A 24,112-nucleotide genomic window follows, 5' to 3' on the forward strand; every position below is an offset into this window, starting at 1 on the left:
AGACATTTATAAATTAGTTTTTGTCAAGCATCATGATTATTCTGCCCTTTTTCATAGATTGGGATATGATTGACACAGGGCTTTGTTTAAACTGGTAAGGGGAAAAGCAAAGCTTTGCATCTTTTTTAAATTGACCTCCGTCACTAAAAGGTGTACAGTGCTAGAATACTTGGGTCAGCAAGAATATGATTGTATTAGTGATTTACCGTCTATGAGATTTGGTTTTGATCATAAAGGATTTCCAAATGTTGTTTAACAATGTGCTCTGATGTTCCAAAAGTGAGCTAACAAGAGTTGCCCTCTTAAATATCTTAGCCTCTGGCCCCACCTCAATAGTCAAAAGAAATGTCATAACCTGTTAAAACAGATCATCTCATGTTTCAAGGCATTGGAAGCTGTTAAACAATTGATACAAATATGTGAGGTGTCTTTCATTCACATATGTATCAAGCCATCATCCAATACATTATTGTATAAGATCCTATGTGCGTTGTGTTTTTTGTTACCACTATCAGGCTTCACAGATTGGTCTCCATTTTGTAAACATATACACACACACACACACACACCTGATAAACTAGCTAACATTGCAAATAATAAAGTAAGTAGCTTGTTTAACATTGACAATATGGTCAAACTAGATACAGTATCTATATTGATAAGGTTGTAATAGTCAAACTCATTTGTTGTCATTTTTGGTTGAAAAGGTAAAAGGTCAGTGGTGAAACGGCAACTCGAGTAAGAACATTTTCTCAGAGTTTCCAACTTGTAAATCCGATTTGCAGGATCGTTCTGGGGAAATTTCCCACTGGGAACATAGGAGCTTTCGATAACTCAGATAGCACGTGAACGCTGCAATAAGACAAGGAAAATGGGTTATGGCTGGTTTTCTACTATGACACATTTTCTCTGGTAGTATAAGGCATACTATCAATCTATGTAAAGTTTAGACATATGTAAACAAAGATCATAGAATTAGGTTTAAAAACGTGTACATTTCCCTTGTATTTATTTATTTGTTTACATGCTCGCGTGGTTATTTTGCGTGTCCCACCCATATGCAAATAAACGTGATTACGTTGCGTGTACGTCGCGCAGAATATTGGGTTGAAGGAGACAGTCTGTGGTTGAAGAATCGCGGCGATGGCGACTTGGCTCTTCTACCGGACGGATTGAAAGTGGCCTCGGATATGACTCATATATATTTCTTAAAGTGTAGTTTATTGCAAACCCGGTGCACGGATCTTCAATCGAATGATTTGGCATTTCCATTCTCATTGCTTCATACATGGTGAGTACGCCGGTTGTCTCCCTGTTTCGGTGTGTTTTGACAGAGGCCTCGGTTTTGGGGTCCGCCCTCCATCTCATAACAACAACAAAAACTGTTCCAGACAGAGAGCTAGCTAGCAATTGCCAGTGCTGACTGAGTAACTATGATGAGTAACTAACTGTAGGGGAAGACGAAGCAAAGCTGCTTTGTATCCAAACAGCAAAATATCACAATCATAAAGAGACATATCATTATCAAAGCGAAACGTTAGTTAGCTGCTAGCTAGGTTACGTACGTATTGTTTCGATAGAATGTGTTTAGCTAGCGCTAGTTAGCTAACGCGTTAGCTAAGATAGAAAACTGGTGTAAACCGTTTGATACGTTAGGTATTATTGACCAGAGAAAAATATGGCTACTTGTTAACGTGAATTGGCTAGCTAGTACTACAGACTAGTCTGGTAAAATGGTCCGTAGTAAATGTTTACATAGGGCTGTGATGTGCGTCGACGATAGTGACTGACACTAACAGAGAATGGATATTCGGAGTTTAAAAAAACAGCTAGTTAGCTAATCGTACGTTTATGATTATTCTCGCGAGCTAATGTTAACCTTGAGTTGGCTAGTTAGCTAGATAACTATCTAATTATGTTTGTTGAAATGGCTGTTTTTCTACAGCTCTTTCGCCTTATAGTTGAAGCCGTTGGCTACATGGTTTGCATTATCTAGCTAACATTATGCCAGGTGATAGCCTATATATTCGTATTGCCTTGCTAGCTAAAGCTCTGTAAAGAAAACAGTCAAGACAAACTGCTAACGTTATCTGAAAGTTTATGATTGGATTAATTATTACTAATACGTATTGGGAAAGTTATAGATCACTCGTGATTCACGCAGCTAAAGCCAGGCACAGGACATGCTCATAACTCAGCAATAAATACATTTTATTCGGCTGGATAGATTGGCTTTGAATGTCAGATATATTTTGATAATGAGGACTATGTGTCAGCATTACAGCTAGACTTATTTATGTACATGCAACTCCTCAACCTTCACTTTCCCCAATAAACTTACACAGATCCTGTCTCTCTTTCCTCATGATTTCGGTAATTTAGCAGAAGCTCTTATCCAGAGTGATTTACAGTAGTGAGTGCATCCATTTTCATATTTGCTAGTACTGGTCCCCTGTGGGAACCCACAACCTTGGTGTTACAAGTGCCATGCTCTAACAACTGAGCCACACTGGACCTCCAATCCTCTTCATGTCACAGAGAGTGGAAGTATTCACTTTGAGAGATGATGGTTTAAGCCTTTGGTTGAGTGCTGCAGGTTCAGATTAGATGCATGGAAGTCACATGACAGGACCAAGGGGCTTAGCTTGCCCTGTGTGACTCTGAGCACAGAGCCAGACTGAGCAGAGGCCATGGGTCACGAGCCCGCTGAGGTAAACATGCTCTGCTGATGTGTGTGTGTCTGCAGGCCAGTGTGTGTGACATAGATACGTTTTATCAGTCAGTGCCAGCAGGGAGGAGCAGGGTGCCTCTGGAGCATGCACTGCTACATAGCGCTCAGTAAGGTGACATAATGACATCCCTTTAGGCTGTGCCTAGGTCTTCTCAATCTACACTGAACAAATATGTAAACGCAACATGTAAAGTGTTGGTCCCATGTTTCATGAGCTGAAATAAAAGAGCACAGAAATCTTCCAGATGCATAAGAAGTTTATTTATCTCAAATGTTGTGTACAAATGTGCTTACATTCCTGTTAGTGAGTGTTTTATCCTTTGTCAAGATAATCCATCCCTGTCAGGGACGGCGGGTAGCCTAGTGGTTAGAGCGTTGGACTAGTAACCGAAACTACTAGGGGTAGCTGAGGAGTATTTCTGGCTGTAATAAAGCCCTTTTGTGGGGAAAATTCATTCTGATTGGCTGGGCATGGCTCACCCACGGCCCACCCACGGCTGCGCCCCCACCCAGTCATGTAAAATCCATAGATTAGGACCTAATTTATTTATTTCAATTGATTGATTTCCTTATATGAACTGTAACTCAGGAAAATCTTAGAAAATCTTCCATGTTGCGTTTTATGTTTTTGTTCGGTAAAGTAGGTTCAGGTTCTATGCTTCAGAAAGGCCGCATTGGGTGCACTGGGAATTTTGTCTAGTCACTGCTAGACAGGCCCAACTCAATGGCATGCTCCAGAGGGGGTGTGTGTGATCCTGAACCTGTCAATCAACTGTCTTCCCTTGATCAAGTTTCAGTCTGCAGGGGTCTGACATTTACAAGTGTTTTGTGGGTCTGCAGGCAGGTTGCATATCTTGAACAGAGATGAGACAATGAAGGTGCAATGTAAAATAATGTGAAATTGCTCTGTTGTACAGAGATGGATTTCTGTTTCACAGCTGGTTCTGACACCATGCTCTTACGGTTGGTTTGTTGGTTCTGTGTTGGTTGGGACCTTGTAGTATTTGACCTGGTCTTCAGCCAAGACCTACAGCACCATCTGGGAGAGTTTTTCACTTTCTATTTGAAGTTAAAGATGACATGAACAGGTCTCTTACAAAATATATGTATTTTTTTAATTCACATTAACCAAATGCTTTATGACTAGACCTAAATATGAGATGTTTGGCAGTCTTATTTTTGTCATGCTCTGTGCATGAAATATAGCACAGTTTGTGCATTTTAATTTTAAATAGTGTCACTGTAACATTGATGGTCGTGTTGATTGATGAGCATAGTAAACTGTGGCTAAAGTGTACTACGTAAATTTCGTCTTTCCATTCCACAAATGTTTGTGGTGTCTCTCACCTACTTGCAGTCTACTATAACCACCAGCACAGCTATGTTTACCAGGGAATGAAAGGGTCTATTGTAGATTGCAAACAGCTTACTTTTCACTGGAACATTCAATGTTTAGAAGAGTTATAGCAAGTTAACCGTTTTATCCATTCCTTATAACTCATTTGATATTCTCTCTTTTCCTACAGAATTCAATGTCTTCACTCTAAGTCACATTTTCACAACGGGATCATCAGGATAGCACCTCATCTGTTGCTAGTTCTCTTTGGTAAGTTGTAAAACCGGTGCTCGCCACATTCTGGTCTGTGTGAAATGTTCCACACGTGACACAGAATGTCTGTTTGTGTGCCCTACCCTCCAAATCCAGCTACTGCAGGGTATTACTCTCATCCATGTGGTCACTGGAATAAGATGCATGTTAAATGAAAAGACTGTGGTCCAGTGAGATTGTTCTGTTATGTAAGATGAAGTAGTAAAGCATTAACAGCACCTTTCTTTCCCTGTCTTCCACTGTTTACAGACTGAGATTTGGGGTCAAGTGAGGAAGGCATGTGTTCCTTGTCCAGTGACCCACACTCCTTCACAGGGGCCATGGTAAAGTGCATCCTGATCATGGGCGTTTTCTGTCTACCAGTACAGCATAGCTGCTGTCTGTATGTGTCTGCATAATCGGAACTCACAATTGATTTTCAGCCTTTTTAATCAGCTGTGTTAAACTGGTAGCCAGATGGTTGCATCAGACGCACTGTCAAAGTTTCACCCTTTCTGATGCCTCAGTAGTGAATCTCTTATTTAGACTGGAAGCCTTTGAGGGATATGGAGCAGTATTACATCCTGGTCAGTCATAAAAGAGCGTGTCTGGCGGTATGTGTGTGTTACCGTATGTGTGTCTTTGACCGGGTGTATGTGTGCAAGCATTGGCATTAAGAGTAGCCCTATAGCGTGGGCCAAGTGATTTGCCCGAAGGTCAAGTGCCTTTCGGACTTTACTGTCAATCGCTGGTGTGTATGTGTCTCTCTGCCTGTGTCTGACCGAGTGTGTCTGTTATGCGTTCCTGTGCCTGCCCCCTGGCTGGCCCCTGCAAAGTGTTACTTACCCCAGCCGTGCAGACAGGACACTCTGTGTCAGCTTGGCTCCCAGACAGCGGTCAGTTGGTGGGGCTGAGGTAGCAGCCTGCCCCTGTCCTTTCTGTCATGTCTATGGACCGGACCACCCTAATCTCTCTTTGTCCCTGGCACTAGTGCCATCATGCTGTCACTGGACTCCTAGACGATCCTAACCGCTCAGGGGCTCCAGGGTGTGGCTGATGAAGCATAGAGCACAGCCTTCTACTATAGCCCTCTGTGTCAGAAGGCAAAATGCCATTTATTTGCCAATTTGTTCCCAGAATAAAAATAATTGAACTGATTCTGTGTTCATGCCACACATTCCCATCAAATAAATCCTCTGTGGGTTTCTAAGATATGCTGACCTTCTATTGGGCAGTAGGTATGCAACATCTAAGAGCTCCTCACTGTAGCATGGAAGGGGGCAGACAGTTTGCAAATGGATACCAGTTGAATGGATCTAGACACCCAAATTCAATTTGGACCTTGACTGTTTTAAACACACTTGGTTGTAAATAGATTACTTATGATATTTTCTACTTGGCGAAGTGTGCTCTGTAGCCGGTGTCTGTTTCTGGCTCAGAACTGAATTGCACAGACCCGCTTTGGAGTCATGCCAGGCTGTCAGCCAGAGGTGAGGCACTCTTAGCAGTGGACGTGTGTGTGTGTGTGTGTGTGTGTGGAGAATTGAGAGATTGCACAGGGATGATTCAAGACAACACACCTATTGAGAGTTTGTTTTAGCATCAACACTCTATCTTCATTTGGCTTCATCATTGGTTATATGAAATCCTATTCAGTGAAGTTAGAGGTATGAAAACCGGTTAAATCTGGGAGTGGTTGGAGAATGGCTACAGTTGAAGGTGCTTGTAACCAGTGAATGGGGATAGTAATGGACTAGTGAGTTCTTTTACAAGACACGGGTAATGATATTCCACTTCATCAACTACACATTTTCTGATTGGCAGGAGGAGGAGGAGGGGCAGGAGAGCATGGAGTGTATCCAGGCCAATCAGATCTTCCCCAGGAAGCCCCCAGTCCTGGAGGAGGAGAGCCTGCAGGTCAGAACACTAGTTGTCTGGGCTGGTTAGCACAATGACAAGTCATGCCAGTTATCGCAAAGTCATTGCTATACGTGTGTAAATTATGTGTAATGGCCATGTCTGCACATACGTGTGTGTTTTTATATGGCACCTCCTTTTCAAGTGATATGCTTCTGTGCCCTTTGATATCTTCCCTCCCATGGTGGCAGGTGCCCTTTCCCGAGCTGCATGGCGAGTTCACAGAGTATGTGGGTAGAGCGGAGGATGCCATCATCGCCATGTCCAGATACCGCCTTCACATCAAGTTCAAAGAGTCCATCGTCAACGTAAGTACTGCTGACTAACTAAGTGAAGGCTAGGAAGTTGGAAAGCACGCCGTTTAATTTCACAGTGTCAGAAGCAACTCTACAGCTGGCCAGTACAGTGACACCCTATTGTCTCCAGGCTGTCTGTGTACCGTGACTTTTTATGAATGGAGACTGCGTGTTGGGGCCAGTGACAGTATGCCACTACTGTTGTGGTGGCCAGGCAGACTGTCTGGAGAGGACATTCAGATGGACCTGGTGATAGTCATTGGCAGCGGTGCCGCGTGACTGTTCTCAGCAGGTCTGCTTTTGCACTCGGTCCTTTGCTTTTCTCTTTCCACTTGCCGTTGCCATGGTTGCGACAATCCCGTCAGTGATGCACAACACATTCGCCCTCTCCCCCTTTTGCCATGTTGGCTATATAGAGATTCTATTTGTTACCAATGTGTGGTGATTTCGAAATTGACATATAATCATTACACTGGTTTTATGGACAATTCCCTCCATTTACTAACAAATGACACTGCTTTTACTTCCTCTCACCATCCTGACATGGTACTGTAGTAATAGTACCATAGTAATAGTGCAATAGTAACGCAGTACTGTAATAATAGTACTATAGTAATAAGCAGCCTTGTTGTGCGGGTTCTGCTCCTTTTGGATCAGCATGATACAGTGTATGGTATGCAAAACATGTAGGCCTATGTCACCCACAATCTATTTGCGTTCCAGTCACATCCACACTAACTGTGTACTGATCTGCACTAGAATGTTCCAGTTCTTACCAGGTAGCCGACCTATTTGGTTTTATGCCATTGTTGCGGTCAGTCAATCATGTGTTTATATTGTAGCTAACTGTCACTGTGTTCCATGCAACAGACTGCGTGTTCTCTTCACACACATTTGGATAGGATGGTAAAGCGCTGGCGTCACATGGCTGTGGTTCATCGCTCACAAATCTGCCAGTGGGGGCGGGAGGCGCAAAGAATGGAGCGAGAGAACTCAGCGAGGCAGGCCGTTGATTTCATTGTGTGGCTCAGATTGGAGCTGTAGATTACAGAGCAGGAATTAAAACGGAGCTGCGGGATGTGAGACTAGGGAATCTGTGGACAGTCAACAGAGACACAGCTTTAATCCAGTTTCTCTTTTCTCCTGTTTTGAACTACAGAGTGAGAGTTGTGAGGTGTCAGTAAGTGCCTACCCAGCAGCCCCTGCATGCACAGTGTGGTGCCCTGCCCAGACTGGGCTGGATGACATCATGGCGACGTGTGTGTGTGTTAACCCGTTGCATGGCATTGGACTGTGTTGGAGTTGTGACACAGCATTAGCTGCACTCCCACTCTGAGCCACTACAGAAAATAAACTGCTTTGGGTGAAACTTTTAGATTTCTCTTTATAGAATCTCCATATTCAAAATCTGCTCATAAACATCTTGTTGAAAGTAATGTCATTTTGACGGTATTTGCCCAGATCAGATGAGGGTGTTTAATAGACAGTGTGGGGAAGTTTACTGCACTAGGATCTAGCAGTTTTACATAGGGAATCAGTACACGATGGAAGAACATTAAATCAGAAGGCAGTACTCGAGGAGATGTGAAAATGACATAACCTTTGCTTGGAAAATACAGTTTGACAACTAATGCCACTGGCTTTCGTTTGCAGCTGTAGGTGTGAAGGTGCTGCATGTGCTCAGATGGATTTCATGGTGACAGCGGTGTAGCCTATAGCACTCCTGGCATGATTGGCATTATCACAGTTGACACGAAACACTAACTAGCCTACTAACTGGCTTTGAATTTAGACATTTCGTTGGTGGTGGTGGTGGTGCTGCACAAGCATGTGATTGTGAGTTCTGCTAACTTATTTTAGGATGGCCCCTTGTTCCAATGTTGAGCACATCTAGGCCTAGACCCTGAAGCTAGCTTATTTGTGTGAGCAGGGAGAAAAAAATCAGCCTGCTGGTTTGGAGATTGTGACTGTGCTGTTCCTGTGTCCGTGTGCTTATTCTCTCACCAGGTCCCTCTGCAGCTCATCGAGACTGTGGAGTGTCGTGACATGTTCCAGCTCCATGTCACCTGCAAGGACTGTAAGGTCGTCAGGTAAGACCACTGAAACAATGCATGCGTGTTGCAAACGCTATTTTATTTTTCCTCTCTCAAATAAACGATCTTGGTTTAGGTCTATGATTGTGTTGCTTGTCTCCCAGGTGTCAGTTCTCTACATTGGAGCAGTGTCAGGTGTGGCTGAAGCGGCTGAGCGCTGCGGTCCGCCCTCCGTCTCTCCTGGAGGACCTCTTCTCCTTCGCCTTCCATGCCTGGTGTGTGGGGGTGTACGCCGGGGAGAAGGAGCAGCAGGGGGAGCTCTGCAGGCCAGGTACGCTGGCGGTGACACCGGTGTCCTCGGACCTCTACTCATGTGGTGACAGACACAAGTCCTCACGTCTCCTCTGTGTCCCTGTGTGCCCGTTAGGAGAGCATGTGACCTCCTGGTTCAAGAACGAGGTGGAAAGGATGGGCTTTGACACTCAAAACGCCTGGAGGATATCCGACATCAACAGCAAGTTCAGGTATGCGCAGCAAACCGCCCCCGCTAACAGCCTGCATCCTACAGGGCTGATCTGATTACCAGGCCTCCCAGAGTAGTGCCGTGATAGCCGTCTGCTGTCCCCCTGCTGCACACACTGCTCTGTGTGTGATACAGAGGCTGGTTGTGCTGTTGTCCTCCACTGATAATCAGCCTCATGTAGATAAGGGTCTAGCCCGGGATTAGGTGTCTGGTGATAGGGGCTTATTAGAGGCATCACACAGCCTGTGCTCCTGCTCTAACCCCTGTCCCCCTCTCCTCTGGCGTTGACAGACTGTGCTCTAGCTATCCGCAGCAGCTCCTGGTGCCAGCCTGGATCACAGACAAGGAGCTGGAGAACGTGGCAGCCTTCCGCTCCTGGAAGAGATTCCCGGCTGTGGTGTTCAGGTGGGTCTGTCGGTCTTTGTAGTGAGTGAGAGAGGAAGAACGCGGTTATGTTCTCTGTGAATACAATGTAAAGCAAGGACAACTCCTTTCACCTTGAGGATTGTTGAGTAAGGGGGGGATTCAATCTTTGCAGAAGTCCTTTTTTTGGGAGGGGATCCAATCCTCTCACAGGAGACAGTGTTATTAACTCTGGAGGCCAAATGGATCAGCGTTGCTCCATGTTCTTTTTTCACACAGCGCATTTATTTTTTCTCAGTTATTTGTCTCCTGACTGTCCCATGCCTCTCCTCTCCTGTCCTCCAGGCACCAGAGCACAGGGGCTGTGATCGCCCGCTGCGGCCAGCCGGAAGTCAGCTGGTGGGGCTGGAGGAATGCAGACGACGAGCACCTGGTCCAGTCCATCGCCAAGGCCTGTGCTGTCGATGGCAGCTCCCGTAAACACCTGGCCATCGGATCCTACACCAACGGAACCAACGGAACCAATGAAATCAACGGCACCAATGACCTCGTCGACACAGACTTCGGTCAGTCCTTAACATGCACACGTACCTCACACAGTGCTGAAGCAGCACCTTCCAGGCTGTTTGTGTGGCTTTGCTGTGGACATTTGGTTAAGCAATGTTTTTATTTATTTATTTCACCTTTATTTAACCAGGTAGTCTAGTTGAGAACAAGTTCTCATTTACAATTGCGACCTGGCCAAGATAAAGCAAAGCAGTTCGATACATATAACAACACAGAGTTACACATGGAGTAAAACAAACATACAGTCAATAATACAGTAGAAAAATACGTCTATATACAATGTGAGCAAATGAGGTGAGATAAGGGAGGTAAAGGCAAAAAAGGCCATGGTGGCAAAGTAAATACAATATAGCAAGTAAAACATGTGGCTTGTCTGAGGTGAGGGGCCTTTGACTCGGAGAGAGCAGACCACGTAACTCAACGCAGGTTCACTGTCATGTGGAGTGTTTGATTTATGTTCAATCAGATTTATATCACATTAAAAAAAATGTTTTAAATATTTGATAATACTAACTGTCATAAGCTATGCAGAGATTTAATTTGTTGTCTCTCTTTGTGTCAGAATCGTCCCTGACGAACAGCTCGGAGGTGGAGACGCTGGCCATCCAGCCACAAAAGCTGCTGATCCTGGATGCCAGGTCCTATGCAGCCGCTGTGGCCAACAGAGCCAAGGGAGGGGGCTGTGAATGCCCAGGTAAGATTGCTCATCTCTGGGCCAGTGGCTCCAGTAGACTGAGGTCGATGGGTTTGCATGGAAGCAGGTTATTGTCAACTTAATGCCAACAGAACAACTGTCCTAACTCCCTATCTGCACTATTTTCTGCACTAAAGTAGTTGTTTTGGTAGTAATGATGTGTTATTTAGCCACAAACTGACTCTCACCATGTCCTCCTCCATACAGAGTACTACCCCAACTGTGAGGTGGTGTTCATGGGCATGGCAAACATCCACTCAATCCGCAAGAGTTTCCAGTCCCTGCGCTTCCTCTGCACCCAGATGCCCGACCCGGCCAAGTGAGTTCTGCCTCTAGCACTGCAGTGGAGCGCCGTTCAGATTGGGCTCACAATCCAAGATGTATTACACAAGCAGCAGCTCCCTACCCCACTCCAGTTTGTTGTCATGGTGGCGGAGTAACTGTAGTAACTCCAGCTGTGTTTTGGCCTAGGCCACACATCTGGCTTTGGTTTAGGAAGCTGGCCTAGCCCCAAAGTAAACGATCTCTTTCCATCTGAACTCAGATTCCACCCGCTGTTTTGTAATTGAATCACAATGACTCCCTTGAAGCAAGAGCACATTGTTGAAACTACTCAGACAAGACAATGGCCAAAGTTGTTCATAACTATAACAGAATTCAGACATATTAAAGATGCATATTTTTCCTTTGGGACAGCTTGAAAACACCCTGTTATGTTTTGTTTGTTTAACAGCCACTTTACTCATTACATTTAGAGAAGGTCCTTAGTTTGTCTTTATGTAAGATGGGCAGTGGTGTTTATAAGTTAGTGCTTGCTGGGACTGAGTGTATGTGAGTGGTTTGTGTACACTACAGTGAAGCTGTGTATTCAGGAGATGATGCCATTGTCTCTGTAGCTGGCTGTCTGCTCTGGAGAGCACCAAGTGGCTGCAGCACCTGTCTCTGCTGCTGAAGGCAGCCCTGCTGGTGGTGAATGCTGTGGACCGCGACCACAGGCCCGTTTTGGTGCACTGCTCTGACGGATGGGACCGCACGCCCCAGATCGCTGCCCTGTCCAAGCTGCTGCTGGACCCATACTACCGCACCATCGAGGTAGGCTGGCTGGGGTGATCATTGGGCCCTGTTGCTCGATTTGAATAGGAGCATTTTAGGTTGATTAATAATTTGACCAGGGTTCTGACATCTTATCTCACCACTACTGATGAGATGGGTGTGGCTGGATGCATGTTGCGTCGGAGCTTCTCAAAGTCAGGGAGCGTGGTCGACGGTGCGCACCTCAACTCTGCTGTCACATCCAACCTGGTTCGATATTTGTTTTTAATGCAGAAGAGAGCATTGAATCTAGTTTGACAGATATGAGCTAGTGAAGGGTACCATGAGTTTTACGGTGCATTCAAGACAACTGGGAACTCTGTTAAATACGAGGTCTAATCATGGCGTCAGTGATCTTCAGGTTGGAAAGTTGGACCTCTTTCTAGAGGCCCGAGTTGGAATTCTGAGTTGGATGACCGTTCAAAACTATTTTTCCCAGTCGGAGAATTTGCTTGCTTGCGTTCCGTTTCCCAAATATGTCTGTGACATTGTCTCCTTGCCTGTCTTTTCATTACGCAAAGTCAAGAAAGTCCTTTTATTTATTTACATCTATTGTGAATGAAAACAATCCTTCTCTCAATGTGAAAAGTCTTTCACCACCAAGCCTCGGTGTGAAATAGAACATTGTCCTGCTCTGATAGTTTTGCAAACAGGCAGTGCAGTGGATATGGTTTGATGTTTACAATCAGTTGCCTATTGCAGTATATCTGAGTTCTGTGCTCAGCTCTTTTGCCGCTAGTTGCTCTTGGTGTATCGTACGATGCGTCCATATGGCAGAGGGAGACATTAATAACTAGAGGGCAGAGGCCTGCCTGCCGTCCCGCCATAGATGGAGCCGCATCTGTGCAAAGCCCACCATTCGATCCCATGGAAACTGTTTTTCGTCAATGTACCCGCTTGGCACACTGAACATCCCCTGTGCTCTTTCATAGTCGGGAATTGTGAAACACAAAAATATGTCCTCGTGAATAGCATCTTGCGACATGTACAGTACCAGTCAAAAGTTTGGACACACGTACTCATTCAAGAGTTTTCTTTACTTTTACTATTTTCTACATTGTAGAATAATAGTGAAGACATCAAAACTATGAAATAACGCATATGGAATCATATAGTAACCAAAAAGGTGTTACACAAATCAAAATATATTTGAATTTCTTCAAAGTAGCCACCCTTTGCCTTGACAGCTTTGCACACACTTGGCATTCTCTCAACCAGCTTCACCTGGAATGCTTTTCCAACAGTCTTGAAGGAGTTCCCACATATGCTGAGCACTTGGTGGCTGCTTTTCCTTCACTTTGCGGTCCAACTCATCCCAAACCATCTCAATTGGGTTGAGGTCGGATGATTGTGGAGGCCAGGTCATCTGATGCAGCACTCCATCCCTCTCCTTCTTGGTCAAATAGCCCTTACACAGCCTGGAGGTGTGTTTTGGGTCATTGTCCTGTTGAAAAATAAATGATAGTCCCACTAAGCGCAAATCAGTTGGGATGGCGTATCGTTGCAGAATGCTGTGGTAGCTATGCTGGTTAAGTGTGCCTTGAATTCTAAATAAACCACGGACAGTGTCACCAGCATAGCAGCCCCACACCATCACACCTCCTCCTCCATGCTTCACGGTGGGAACCACACATGCGTAGATCATCCGTTCACCTACTCTGCGTCTCACAAAGACACGGTGGTTAGAACCAAATATCTCAAATTTGGACTCCTCAGACCAAAGGACAGATTTCCCCCGGTTTAATGTCCATTGCTCGTGTTTCTTGGTCCAAGCAAGTCTCTTCTTATTGGTGTCCTTCAGTAGTGGTTTCTTTGCAGCAATTTGACCATGAAGGCCAGATTCACGCAGTCTCCTCTGAACAGTTGATGTTGAGATGTGTATGTTACTTGAACTCTGAAGCATTTATTTGGGCTGCAATTTCTGAGACTGGTAACTCTAATGAATTTATCATCTGCAGCAGAGGTAACTCTGAGTCTTCCTTGGCCAGTTTCATCATAGCGCTTGATGGTTTTTGTGACTGCATTTGAAACTTTCAAAGTTCTTATTTTTTTTGATTGACTGACCTTCATGTCTTAAAGTAATGATGGACTGTTATTTCTCTTTGCTTATTTGAGCTTTTCTTGCCATAATATGGACTTGGTCTTTTACCATAACCAATAAAGTTATATCATGATTCCATATGTGTTAGCCATTCACCGTGGGAATGATTCAAGTGCGGCCTTTTCCTATGATCTAAGGGCACTTTCTGGTTAAATTTTCTTTTCGATTTTTAATTTTGATTTTTAAGGTTAACCACATTACAAGGTTTTTGAGATATAACATCTTTGTTTGTATATTAAAAAACATGAGCTGGCGCACACCCAGAATAATATTTTTAGAGGTGCTGACACAGTGAAGGCACAGTGATTGCTAAAGCGTTGGTAAATACCAATTCAATTGCTGGGAGTTTATACATGGAGTGTGCGACTTTCTTTATAATGATGTTTTTATAGTCTTTTTGTATATAACATTTTTCTTTTGGAAATTCTCCTGCGACCCTATTTTCATATCAGGCGACCCCACATAGTTTGCGAACCGTTGAATTAGACAATTTCATATTTGCCTGTATTGTCCTATTTTAATGAAAATGCACCTCTAACGGTTGATATATTCTCTCTACAGGGTTTCCAGGTGCTGGTGGAGACTGAGTGGCTGGACTTTGGTCATAAGTTTGCTGACCGCTGTGGCCACGGGGAGAATTCGGAGGATCTGAACGAGCGCTGCCCGGTGTTCCTGCAGTGGCTGGACTGTGTGCACCAGCTGCAGAGGCAGTTCCCATGCTCCTTTGAGTTCAATGAGGCTTTCCTGGTGAGGAGGACCACCATAGACCTGAATAGAATGGAATCAAACTCACTTAGTCATTTAGAATCTGAGAGTTGGATGCAACTCAAACGTTTATATTTGGATTAGTGTGAATTACAGTCATTTATTGGAGGGAGTTACTGTTTATATCCGGCTGTGAGACTGGGATCTGTAATTACCATGGAGACTGCTGTAATATTTTAGGCTCAGAGATACATAGAATTTTTACTTTCACTATCATGATCATACCTGGGATTTGAGCATGCTCCTACATGTGTGTGTGTCTGTGCAGGTGAAAATGGTGCAGCACTCCTACTCCTGTCTGTTTGGCACCTTCCTGTGCAACAGTGGGAAGGAGAGGGAGGACAGGCGCGTTCGGGAGAGGACTTGCTCCGTGTGGTCTCTGCTGCGACCAACCAACCGCGTCTTGAGGAACATGCTTTACTCCTCCCACTCCGAGACTGTATGTCTGATCTCTGTTTGCTCACCCCTTTTATATTGGAACATTCCTACACTCCATGCCTCAGATACAATGGGGGGACTTTTAGGGAACACCCTGGAGTGCTATAAGTTATTATATTTGTCTACTTAAAATGTTCACGGTCCTAGACCTAAGCAGTCATTTTATCTATTTAAACTGTGTTTTTGTGGCCACTTTGTTGACGTTGTACTTTTTTTGCCTTGCTTGCTCAAGTGTGAATATTTTTTTCTGTCACATATTTATTTACAAGCCCCTTCTATATCTAAATTTGTGACTGTTGGTGTAGGTGCTCCACCCTGTGTGTCACGTGCGTAACCTGTTGCTGTGGACGGCAGTCTACCTGCCCAGCTCCTCCCCCACCACCCCCTCTGATGAGTCATGTGCACCGTATCCTGTGCCAGGTGCAAACACAGAAGACGACACGCCCCTGGGCAGGTGAGCCTGCCACTCGGCCATTTCCTCCCTGATGTAAGGTAGACCCAGGTTGAGGGCCCCACAGCATAACCTGCTCAGCTGGCCTAACTGCTTTTGACTCACACAATGATTGGTCTGGGAAATGCACAGAGTTTTATCCTCTGCTTATTTTATCTTTCTTGATTTTGTCAGTTAATCCTCTAGGTTCTAAGCTGGGGGGTGGTATTGTTTTAAGAAGGTCATACCAAGGGTCATTTAGCTATTTGATTTAGAATTTTTAGACCCCTTTTTAAGGGATTAAAAAAAAATATTTGATGAAACATTGAATTTGGCGTTACTGCTATTAGCCAATAGAAACACGTTGAATAAAAATAATAATAATAGTCATATTAGTTTGTAGGCCAAACCTTTCGGACGCTACAGACATTCTCGTGAGAAGACCGATTTCTGGGACGTCTCGTGGTCTGACAAACACTGCTCTAGCTCTGCCACCTTTCACAGCAGATGCGGAAGGGTGATATCGGCAGGGCCGCAGAAATTGTAGGCTAAGGGTTAAGGCTGTTTACAACATACCACAAAGTGTTTTGTTTTTGTGACCATTGTTATCGACGTTAACTGTGGTGAGGACGTGGTTCAAAAACAATGCTGGATACCTTCCATATTTTATTTTCTGTGCAAGCTTAACTGTCTAGTTTTCCCTTGATTAATGGCTCATGGGGATATCGCTTAATTACAATGCTAATCTTAAATCATCTTCTCAATCACTTGAGCTATGCTTCGCTCCATATTTTCCCATTTGTGGACATACTTGTCTTAATCCTGAACACACTGTAGTGATTAGTTGATTATATACCCAACCTCAGCTTCAATCGTGAGGCCTCAAAGACACTGAGCCATTGTTTAGGGATAAAAGGCTGTTTTTTTCCACATGCTAATCAACTCAATTCCTCTTTCCTCCTTCGAAAGACGTCCGAAGACCCGTTCCTTCGATAACTTGCCCAGCGCCTGTGAGCTGGGGAGCTCGCTGGCCCCAAACCGGCGCTCCAGTGACCCGAGCCTGAATGAGAAGTGGCAGGACCACCGGCGCTCTCTGGAGCTCAACATTGCTATGGGGCCCGAGGCAGGGGGAGCCCAGGAGCAGGATGGGCGGGCTAACGGCCAGCCTGTAGCAGCAGGGCCTCAGGCAGGCATGGCCGACTCTGAGCTGGAGGATAGCCCTGAAGGCCAGCAGACTGAGCTGAGAGACGGAGCCTCCAAGGGGTCATTAGCAGCAGGAGAAGCGATAGAGCTGTCCATTGAGCTAGCTGTGGCAGAGGGACAGATGGAGAACATTCTCCAGGAGGCGACGAAGGAGGAGGCTGGTGCTGAGGCTCAGCGAGAGGCTAACGCTTCTGCTGCCGTTGCTCGTTCTCCGATCGATGCTAATGGAACAGAGACGGAGAAAGAGGTCAAGGCAAGTGATGCTGAGACTGATAAACAAGCTAACGCCAATGGGGCTGAGACTACTATAACAAATGGTCATCACCCAGGGAATGGCACAGATGAGCCTGAGGAGGAGTCTGGTGTCTCTCCAGCCAGTCCCCCCCTGCCCACTAATGTGTCCACGGATGTTCCAGAGGAGGAGGAGGCCCTAGAGAGGCGGGAGTCAGAGGAGCTGGTGGTGCAGGTTCTGGAGAACTGTACTGCCCAGGAGGGGCCAGAACACAACCCTACCCCCAGTACAGCCCAGCCAGCCCCCGCTGCCCCTAGAACTTTGACCAATGGCTTTGGAGAGAGGACACCAGAGGAGCCAGAGACAGCTGTGTATCTCCTCCCACTAGAGCCTGAGCCCAGCAGACATCACTCAGAGGCCCTGGTGCAGGCAGACAAGAGGTCTTCCCTCATGGAGAGTTCCACAGAGACTCTGACTGAAGAGGCCTGCAGCAGGCCAGAGGCCCCAGTGCAGGCACCCATCTGCCCAGGCCCCCAGCCCCGCACTGAAGGCAGGAGCCAACTTTCCTGTCTCAGGAGAGTGAACGGGGAGGCAGAGCCAGAGCAGGGGGCATCTAGGACTTTAAATGGAGGACACAAGCAGCCCTCTGTCAGTGCCTTCCAGTCTTTGAGTGCTGAGCCCAGCAGGGAGGGTCTATGTAATGGCGAGAGCTCAGAGGGGGAGCCCTGCGGTGGCCCTCACTGGGCCAAGGTGAATGGGGAGCGGGCCCAACTGAGCCGCCAGGTCTCCCTGGCCTCCTGCAGCTCCCTGACCCTCCATCGCCGGGGCAGCTGCTCCCAGCACCGCTGCCTCCACACCCTACTGGGGCGCCGTGCCGCCACGCCCAGCCCCGAACAGCCGGCCCGCAGTCACCTGGACGACGACGGGCTGACGCTCCACATGGACACCATCCAGCAGCGGCTGAGGCAGATCGAGGCAGGCCACCAGATGGAGGTGGATATGCTGAAGAAGCAGGTGCAGGAGCTGTGGAGCCGTCTGGAGAGCCATCACCACGCAGCGTCCCTCAGGATCAACGGAGACATCGGAGACGAAGTGGTAAGACCCAGGCTCGCCTTGCAGAGAGATGACTTTGCAGTTAATTGCCGTAACAGATTTGATTTGAGTCAGAATTTTCCCAAACTTCTTGATCAGACTGACAATGCTGAGGATTTTTTTTTTTTTTTTGTATTTGTGAAAAGTAGAGGAAACTTTTGAGGATCTAGACATTTGAGAGGAGAACCACCTAATTATGACTATTTTAGTAAGATGTGAAATTACAAAGATGCTGAGTTTCTCTTGTCTCATTCCCTCTCACTCAGACCTCAATGACAGACTCGGAGTGTAACCTGGACGCTAACTGCCTGTCGCGCTGCAGCACGGAGCTCTTCTCCGAGGCTAGCTGGGAGCAGGTGGACAAGAACGACACGGAGGTAAGCTGCCTGGCTGAATTGGATGATCCACTAGGGGACGTGTATAAGGAGTGGAAGCTGAGTGATGGAGTATAGTGGCTGTAGAGATCCTAGCTGAGAACTGCCATTTGGCTGCCTGTTGCAGGTGACCCGCTGGTACCCGGACCACTTGGCAGCTCAGTGCTACGGGTGTGAGAGTAGGTTCTGGCTCGCCACCAGGAAGCATCACTGCAGGTAACCAACCACAGGCTCTTATCCTTGCTATGGTTTTAACTAGGCCCTGGATGCCCTCAGACGCACTGCTATCACTTCTGAGCTAATGAGACTTAGCTAAGGAGACACTGCTTCAGTTCAGCTTGTTCATTTCAGTTTGTTTTGAGTTGAGTTTCATGCTTTTGTTCCATCTGGGTCTTTTTTGGTTTGCAAATGTGATTTAGCTTATTATGCCCGCAGGCGTCACTGATAAATGACAATGAAAGTTGTCATTCTATCATTACTGTTCTGTTATAGAAGACAAACATTTCGGTTTTGTTCTTCATAGGTCAGATGAATGCATTTTGGTCTTTTGGTTTTCTCATTTCCTCATTGCTATCCTTTCCTGTTATGTGGGGGCAGCTTCAACATGTTGCCACTGCTATTTTGATGCCGCTCCAGATGCATTTCCACGCTTCTCCAAAAGCCGCATATCAATATGCTTTATCAGTGCTTTTGACCTACTTGTTTAAAATCATAATTTGCTAATCCATAGACGGCAAACTAGTTTACCCGCAACATTTCTGTTCACGGTCCAACACAATCCTCACAATGCCACATTGTAGCCTGAATACGGTGCAGCTAAGTTGAGTTTTTTTTCCCTGTTAGGCAAACTAGAACTGTGACAAGGTATTTTGGCTTTGAACCCAGCTGTAAAGGTGACAGTATCTTAGTGTGTGTGTTATTTGTAACACTGTGTAGGGATGATTGCAGACTTATATGGTGTAATTTAGTGATTATTTTAATGTGATCATTCAAATCAAGGCCATTCAAGACAGACCTTTTCATTCGCTGTGCTACTGGTGTCGTCTAGTCAAGACCATGGTGAAGGAAAATTGTGGAAAGTTTTTTGAATCAGTACCAAAATGGGAGTGGCCTATAACAAAGTGTAGAGTTTGTTAGATATGGAACAGGGAAAATAGGGGTTTTACAGTATCTGTGAGTGTGTTAGGGAGAAATGTAGCCTGTTGTCTGTCCTTGCAGTGTGGACTAGATGAGAGGGCTTGTGAGTCTAGTCTTAGCCAATCTCTGATGTTTGCAATTGCTCCATTCTCTACCCCCCCCCCCCCTTCCCCCCTCTCCTCCACAGTGACGGGGAGCCTGTCCAAGAGGCCTGGTGAGATACGGCTCCGCTGTCCCCTCTCTCCCCACTCATCTACCATCCCTCTAACCCTGCATCGCTCCACCTTTTTGGTTGACTTCATCCTAACCCACCCCCACCCCATACCGAATGGCTTTACCCCACTCAGTCTCTTTGTGTTGGCAGTATTCTCTTCAAGAAGCTCAGAGATGGCTCTCACATGACCCTGATGGTCCGCTCCTTTCTGGTCCTGTTGGACGTATGAGCATGAAGCTGAGAGTGGCTGGCAGATGTCTGAAAAGATTATTTAACAACACCTGTTTTTCATGGCAGTGCAAGGGGTGCATTTAGTGAGAGTGTGCTGTAGTGGAAGGTTGAGGATTTTAGTCCTTTCATCAATACTTCCACCTGGAAAGGAAATGTCTAATCGGTGACCTAAGTGTTGAGCTGCGAGTCTGAGAAGGTACAGAACAGCAGGAGCATGGTACCCCCCCCCCCCCCCCCCCCACATAGCACCTCATTATTCTGTACCTAGGCCTGTTCACTTCCTGCCACAGTGCTGCCCCCTGCATCTCTCCCCTCAGCATGCTACAGGAGTCCACTGAGTGCTTTAAGACATGTATGTGACCAGGCTGGATATACACACACACATACTCTCGGGACCACTTGAAAAGTAGAATTTCCCCTATGAAATGCAGCCAGTCAGGTGAATGCTGCTATTGTGGTGTGTGAGAGACAAGCATGTTCTTACTTGTGAAATATATGCATGGTATGAGCTCTGCATTAGTTACCTTATGACTAGTTACTTGGAAAATAATTAAATAAAATACAGATAAATAAATATATTATTATTAAGTTGAACTGTGTGATTTGCTGACCTGCCCAACAATATTGATCCCTGATGTTAGACTGCCATTGTTCTGTACTGGTATCGATGAGGATACTGTTTCTTATCAGGGTCTCACTGTTACAAGTTATGATGGTTATAAAGATCAGGCACCTTTTATCAAAGGGTCTTACTCTTAAATGATGCTTGTGTTTTTGTCTCATACCCACTCACTGACTAAACAGCCCCTCTGAGCGAGACTGAACCTGTGCTGCCTCTGTCTCCACCCTGTAGGAACTGTGGGAATGTCTTCTGTGCCAGCTGCTGCGACCAGAAGATCCCTGTGCCAAGCCAGCAGCTGTTTGAGCCCACCCGTGTGTGTAAGACCTGCTATGGCAGCCTCCAGATCAATACAACTCCCAACCCCATGGAGCTGGAGGAACCAATCACAGCCAGCTCCAACTAAGGCCCTGGGAGGGGCTGGGCCTGCCAGGCAGCCACTGACACAGCCAGGCACACTGCTGAGAAGCCCAAGGAGCTGCAGAATGTCCCGTGTGTGTGTGGGTGTATGTGTGTGTGTGTGTGTGCTGCAAAATATGGATTTTCATGTATATAGGCCTGCAATGCCGGATGTAGTGGAGGAGGTGAATTAGGTATTTTTTGCGAGATGCTAAGCACTTTGAATGGTGGTTTTGCACAGGAATGAGTAAATGGGCAGGCATATGGAGGGAGAGGGGTGTGTTTGACAACACACAGGACTGCTGGTAGTGTTGGAGGGACTGCGATGGAGTGAGGATGGCCTGCCTGGTCCCGCTGGCCAGGGGGGGGCACAAGAGGGTCATCTCTGAATGATGCTGCAAAGTCTTTTTGAGGGCTTGTGTTCATCTGAAACATTTAAAAAATGTATTTTTTACCCCCACTCACATTTCTCTCTGGCGATTAGTCATCCTCTAGTAAAATCTCCAGTGCTTCAGGAACCTCTTCCAGTGTCCAGAATAGGGCTGGACTATGATGGCAAGACCTTTCAAAGACATCTGGGGAACACAGAATTCTAACTTGAGTTATGTGTCTGAAGTTGGGACTCTGCCCTAAGCAGGGAGAGGATTTGTGAGCCACTGAGATCTAACAAGTGTTAGTTTGAATGGCATCAAGGTATGACTCCCCACCTAGCTGGCTTCATTTTGCCCTCTTGGCGTGAATAGGTGCCATAAACCGATAGCAGACAGTGTGGATCAGGGGTCAGCAAGCCTGTTCCTGGAGTGATGCAAATATGGCAGGATTTTGTTCCAACTAGGCACCACGCCTGACGAACTGAGCTAATTGATCAGTTCAATGGTTGACTAAATTAAACACACCTGGTCTTCCGGGTCGGTTAAATCAAACAACGTGAAGTGCCTGCAGCTCTCCAGGACCAGGGTTACCTACTCCTGGTGTCGATAATGTTGACAGCTGGTATTATGACAGACAGCCATTCAGCACTGGCTCTCTCTTACACACGGAGTCTCTGACTGGAAAGAGCATCTGATCTGAGTGACAGCACGGTGGCGTTGTCACTTGATATCAAATACACAATACGCTTATGGGTTTTGTCTGCCAGGGAGATGCTGTGGAAATGAACTTGCTAACTTTGCCTTCATGCCCTTCACTTAAAATTAGGATGATACCCCCCCCCCCCCCTCCTAATTGACCCAGCAGGCACTGGGACCATGGTGGTGCTGAAGTGGACATGACATCATGTTCCATCCATCACAATCATGGTTTAATAGGAAGTGATGTAATGGTTGTCACTAAGGGATGTGCTTCTGTCATGTTTCTGCATCAGTTTCCTCCTGTAATGACAGGAACTCATTTAACAATATGTACACGTTAGCAGGAGGGGTGAACTAATTACCCAACACTGACTGCTTAGTTACTCTTTTGCTATTTGTTGAATATTAATTTTTATTTTAGGGCTTTCATTAGAGCCATAAATACATCACAATGTTTCCCTTTGAACATCCTCATAGCCACCCTTGCATCATGTCCTATATAAACCAAGGAAGTGCTGGATAGTACAAGGTGATGAAATGTATAGTAGAGCGTCTGTGTGGAACTTCCAGTGACACTAGAGGGTGCACTTCTCCTGGCTGGTTAGCGCAGTCTTCACCAGCTGAAATGAGATGAGTAGCTGATTTTATCTCCTCAGAGACACCTTTCCCTGCCCAAGGGCCATTCAATGACCTCCTCGCAGATACATTTTTGTAAAATAAATGAATACATAATAAATGAAATAATATATTCACATAAGTATATACCATTAAAGAAACTGTATAGAATCCTTGAGTAGTGGTTCACTAAATTAGTCAGCAAAAGTTTTTGTTTTTTTCATTTGTAATTTTTCTTCTTGTTGTTGATTGCAGAAAAAACGAAGATGGATTTTTTTTCAAAGAGGATATGGTGTTCCTTTTTTTGATGCTGCCGTGGTTTTACCTTTTTAATGCTGTCACTACCTTTTTTCATTATTTATTGACATTTTTTTATTTTTTTTGAATTTTTGTCTCAAATTTAGACAATTCGATTGCCACAGGATAATCAGTGTTTATCAGTAGTGGATCTGAAGGGCCATGAGAAAATGACCCAAATCAATAAGAGATGGCCTATACTCTGACATACTGGTGGTCCAAAACAAGCAACCCTTACTATACCCTCACTCATATACACACTACCTCTTCCATACACAGATCCAGACAAAGTCCACTTGTACATGGACACAGATATCGTCTCCCTGCGCTCGCAGTCGTTCAGAATAACCTTTTCTTATTGATTTAGTGTTTTACAAGCTATCAGTTGGAACATTAAATGTACAAAACAACCCTAGACTATATCCTGCTCAAGACTGCCAATCATTAATACTGACACTTGTACTAGCAGGACATCTAGTTTGGTTATAATTCACTCATCTCTATCGGATCAGCCAGCCTATGTGCAAAAGGGCCACTGTATAGTTTGGACAGACATTTTGTGAACTATTTGAGGGACAAAACTTGGGACTGTTGATTTCTTTCAATGCCCCTTTGAATCGCTTTTAGCGTATATGTTTCAATGGCTGGGCTGAGTAGTCCATAGCTTCAGATCTCGAAGCCATGCAGGTCTTTCTGGTCATCATTTCCCAAACTGAGGTTTGACATTGAGGGCTGAATAAGGTCCAGAGTAATGTTTGGCCACTAATTTACTTCTGGCTTCCAGCTGTGTCCCTGCTGCCGTGACGAGGACGTGGCTAGTGGGTATAGGGCCGTTTCACCATCACATGCATGATGGGCACCAAACTTGTCTGTCCAACAATCCATGAATGTGAATGGTAAAAATATTTAAGTGACAATGTTTTTGCGCAGCATTTATCAGAGTATTCACTGCCACAGAAATACATCGAACAATAAAGCTGAAAATGAAAGTCTGCTGTTCTAGTCAGTATTATGTTACCCACAGAGGGACTCATGAGTAATGAGCCTGTTTCGGTGCTGTTGTGGGGCATGGCTGGATGTGATGGCAATAT

At 45.6% G+C, this 24,112-nt stretch overlaps 1 protein-coding gene across 5 annotated transcripts; it reads left to right on the forward strand.

The window, feature by feature from the left end:
* Positions 1-1,092: 1,092 nt before the first annotated feature.
* On the forward strand, positions 1,093-24,010 carry LOC115199977 (myotubularin-related protein 3). Of its 5 annotated transcripts, XM_029762583.1 has the most exons (22): positions 1,093-1,291; positions 4,258-4,337; positions 4,590-4,663; positions 6,144-6,236; positions 6,428-6,544; positions 7,692-7,712; positions 8,540-8,622; positions 8,730-8,896; positions 8,993-9,089; positions 9,380-9,493; positions 9,797-10,017; positions 10,581-10,712; positions 10,920-11,031; positions 11,609-11,804; positions 14,467-14,652; positions 14,939-15,109; positions 15,414-15,562; positions 16,508-18,068; positions 18,332-18,442; positions 18,567-18,655; positions 19,764-19,790; positions 20,875-24,010. In XM_029762583.1, the coding sequence occupies exons 3-22, from the start codon at positions 4,619-4,621 to the stop codon at positions 21,044-21,046; spliced, it is 3,864 nt and encodes a 1,287-aa protein (XP_029618443.1). In that variant the 5' UTR covers positions 1,093-1,291; positions 4,258-4,337; positions 4,590-4,618; the 3' UTR covers positions 21,047-24,010. The 5 variants fall into 5 exon arrangements, with proteins under 5 accessions (XP_029618443.1, XP_029618446.1, XP_029618445.1 ...); XM_029762586.1 differs by lacking the exon at positions 19,764-19,790; XM_029762585.1 differs by lacking the exon at positions 7,692-7,712.
* The last annotated feature ends 102 nt before the right edge of the window (positions 24,011-24,112 follow it).

The sequence above is a fragment of the Salmo trutta genome, chromosome 9, assembly GCF_901001165.1.
Source record: "Salmo trutta chromosome 9, fSalTru1.1, whole genome shotgun sequence".
Taxonomy (NCBI): domain Eukaryota; kingdom Metazoa; phylum Chordata; class Actinopteri; order Salmoniformes; family Salmonidae; genus Salmo; species Salmo trutta.

Excerpts from the sequence above, each read along its gene's own strand:
- LOC115199977 (XM_029762583.1), top strand. The coding sequence starts at position 4,619 with ATGTGTTCCTTGTCCAGTGACCCACACTCCTTCACAGGGGCCATG. Across the intron at positions 7,713-8,539 it reads GTGAGAGTTGTGAGGTGTCA|GTCCCTCTGCAGCTCATCGA; the intron begins GTAAGTGCCTAC and ends TTCTCTCACCAG. Across the intron at positions 9,494-9,796 it reads TTCCCGGCTGTGGTGTTCAG|GCACCAGAGCACAGGGGCTG; the intron begins GTGGGTCTGTCG and ends CCTGTCCTCCAG.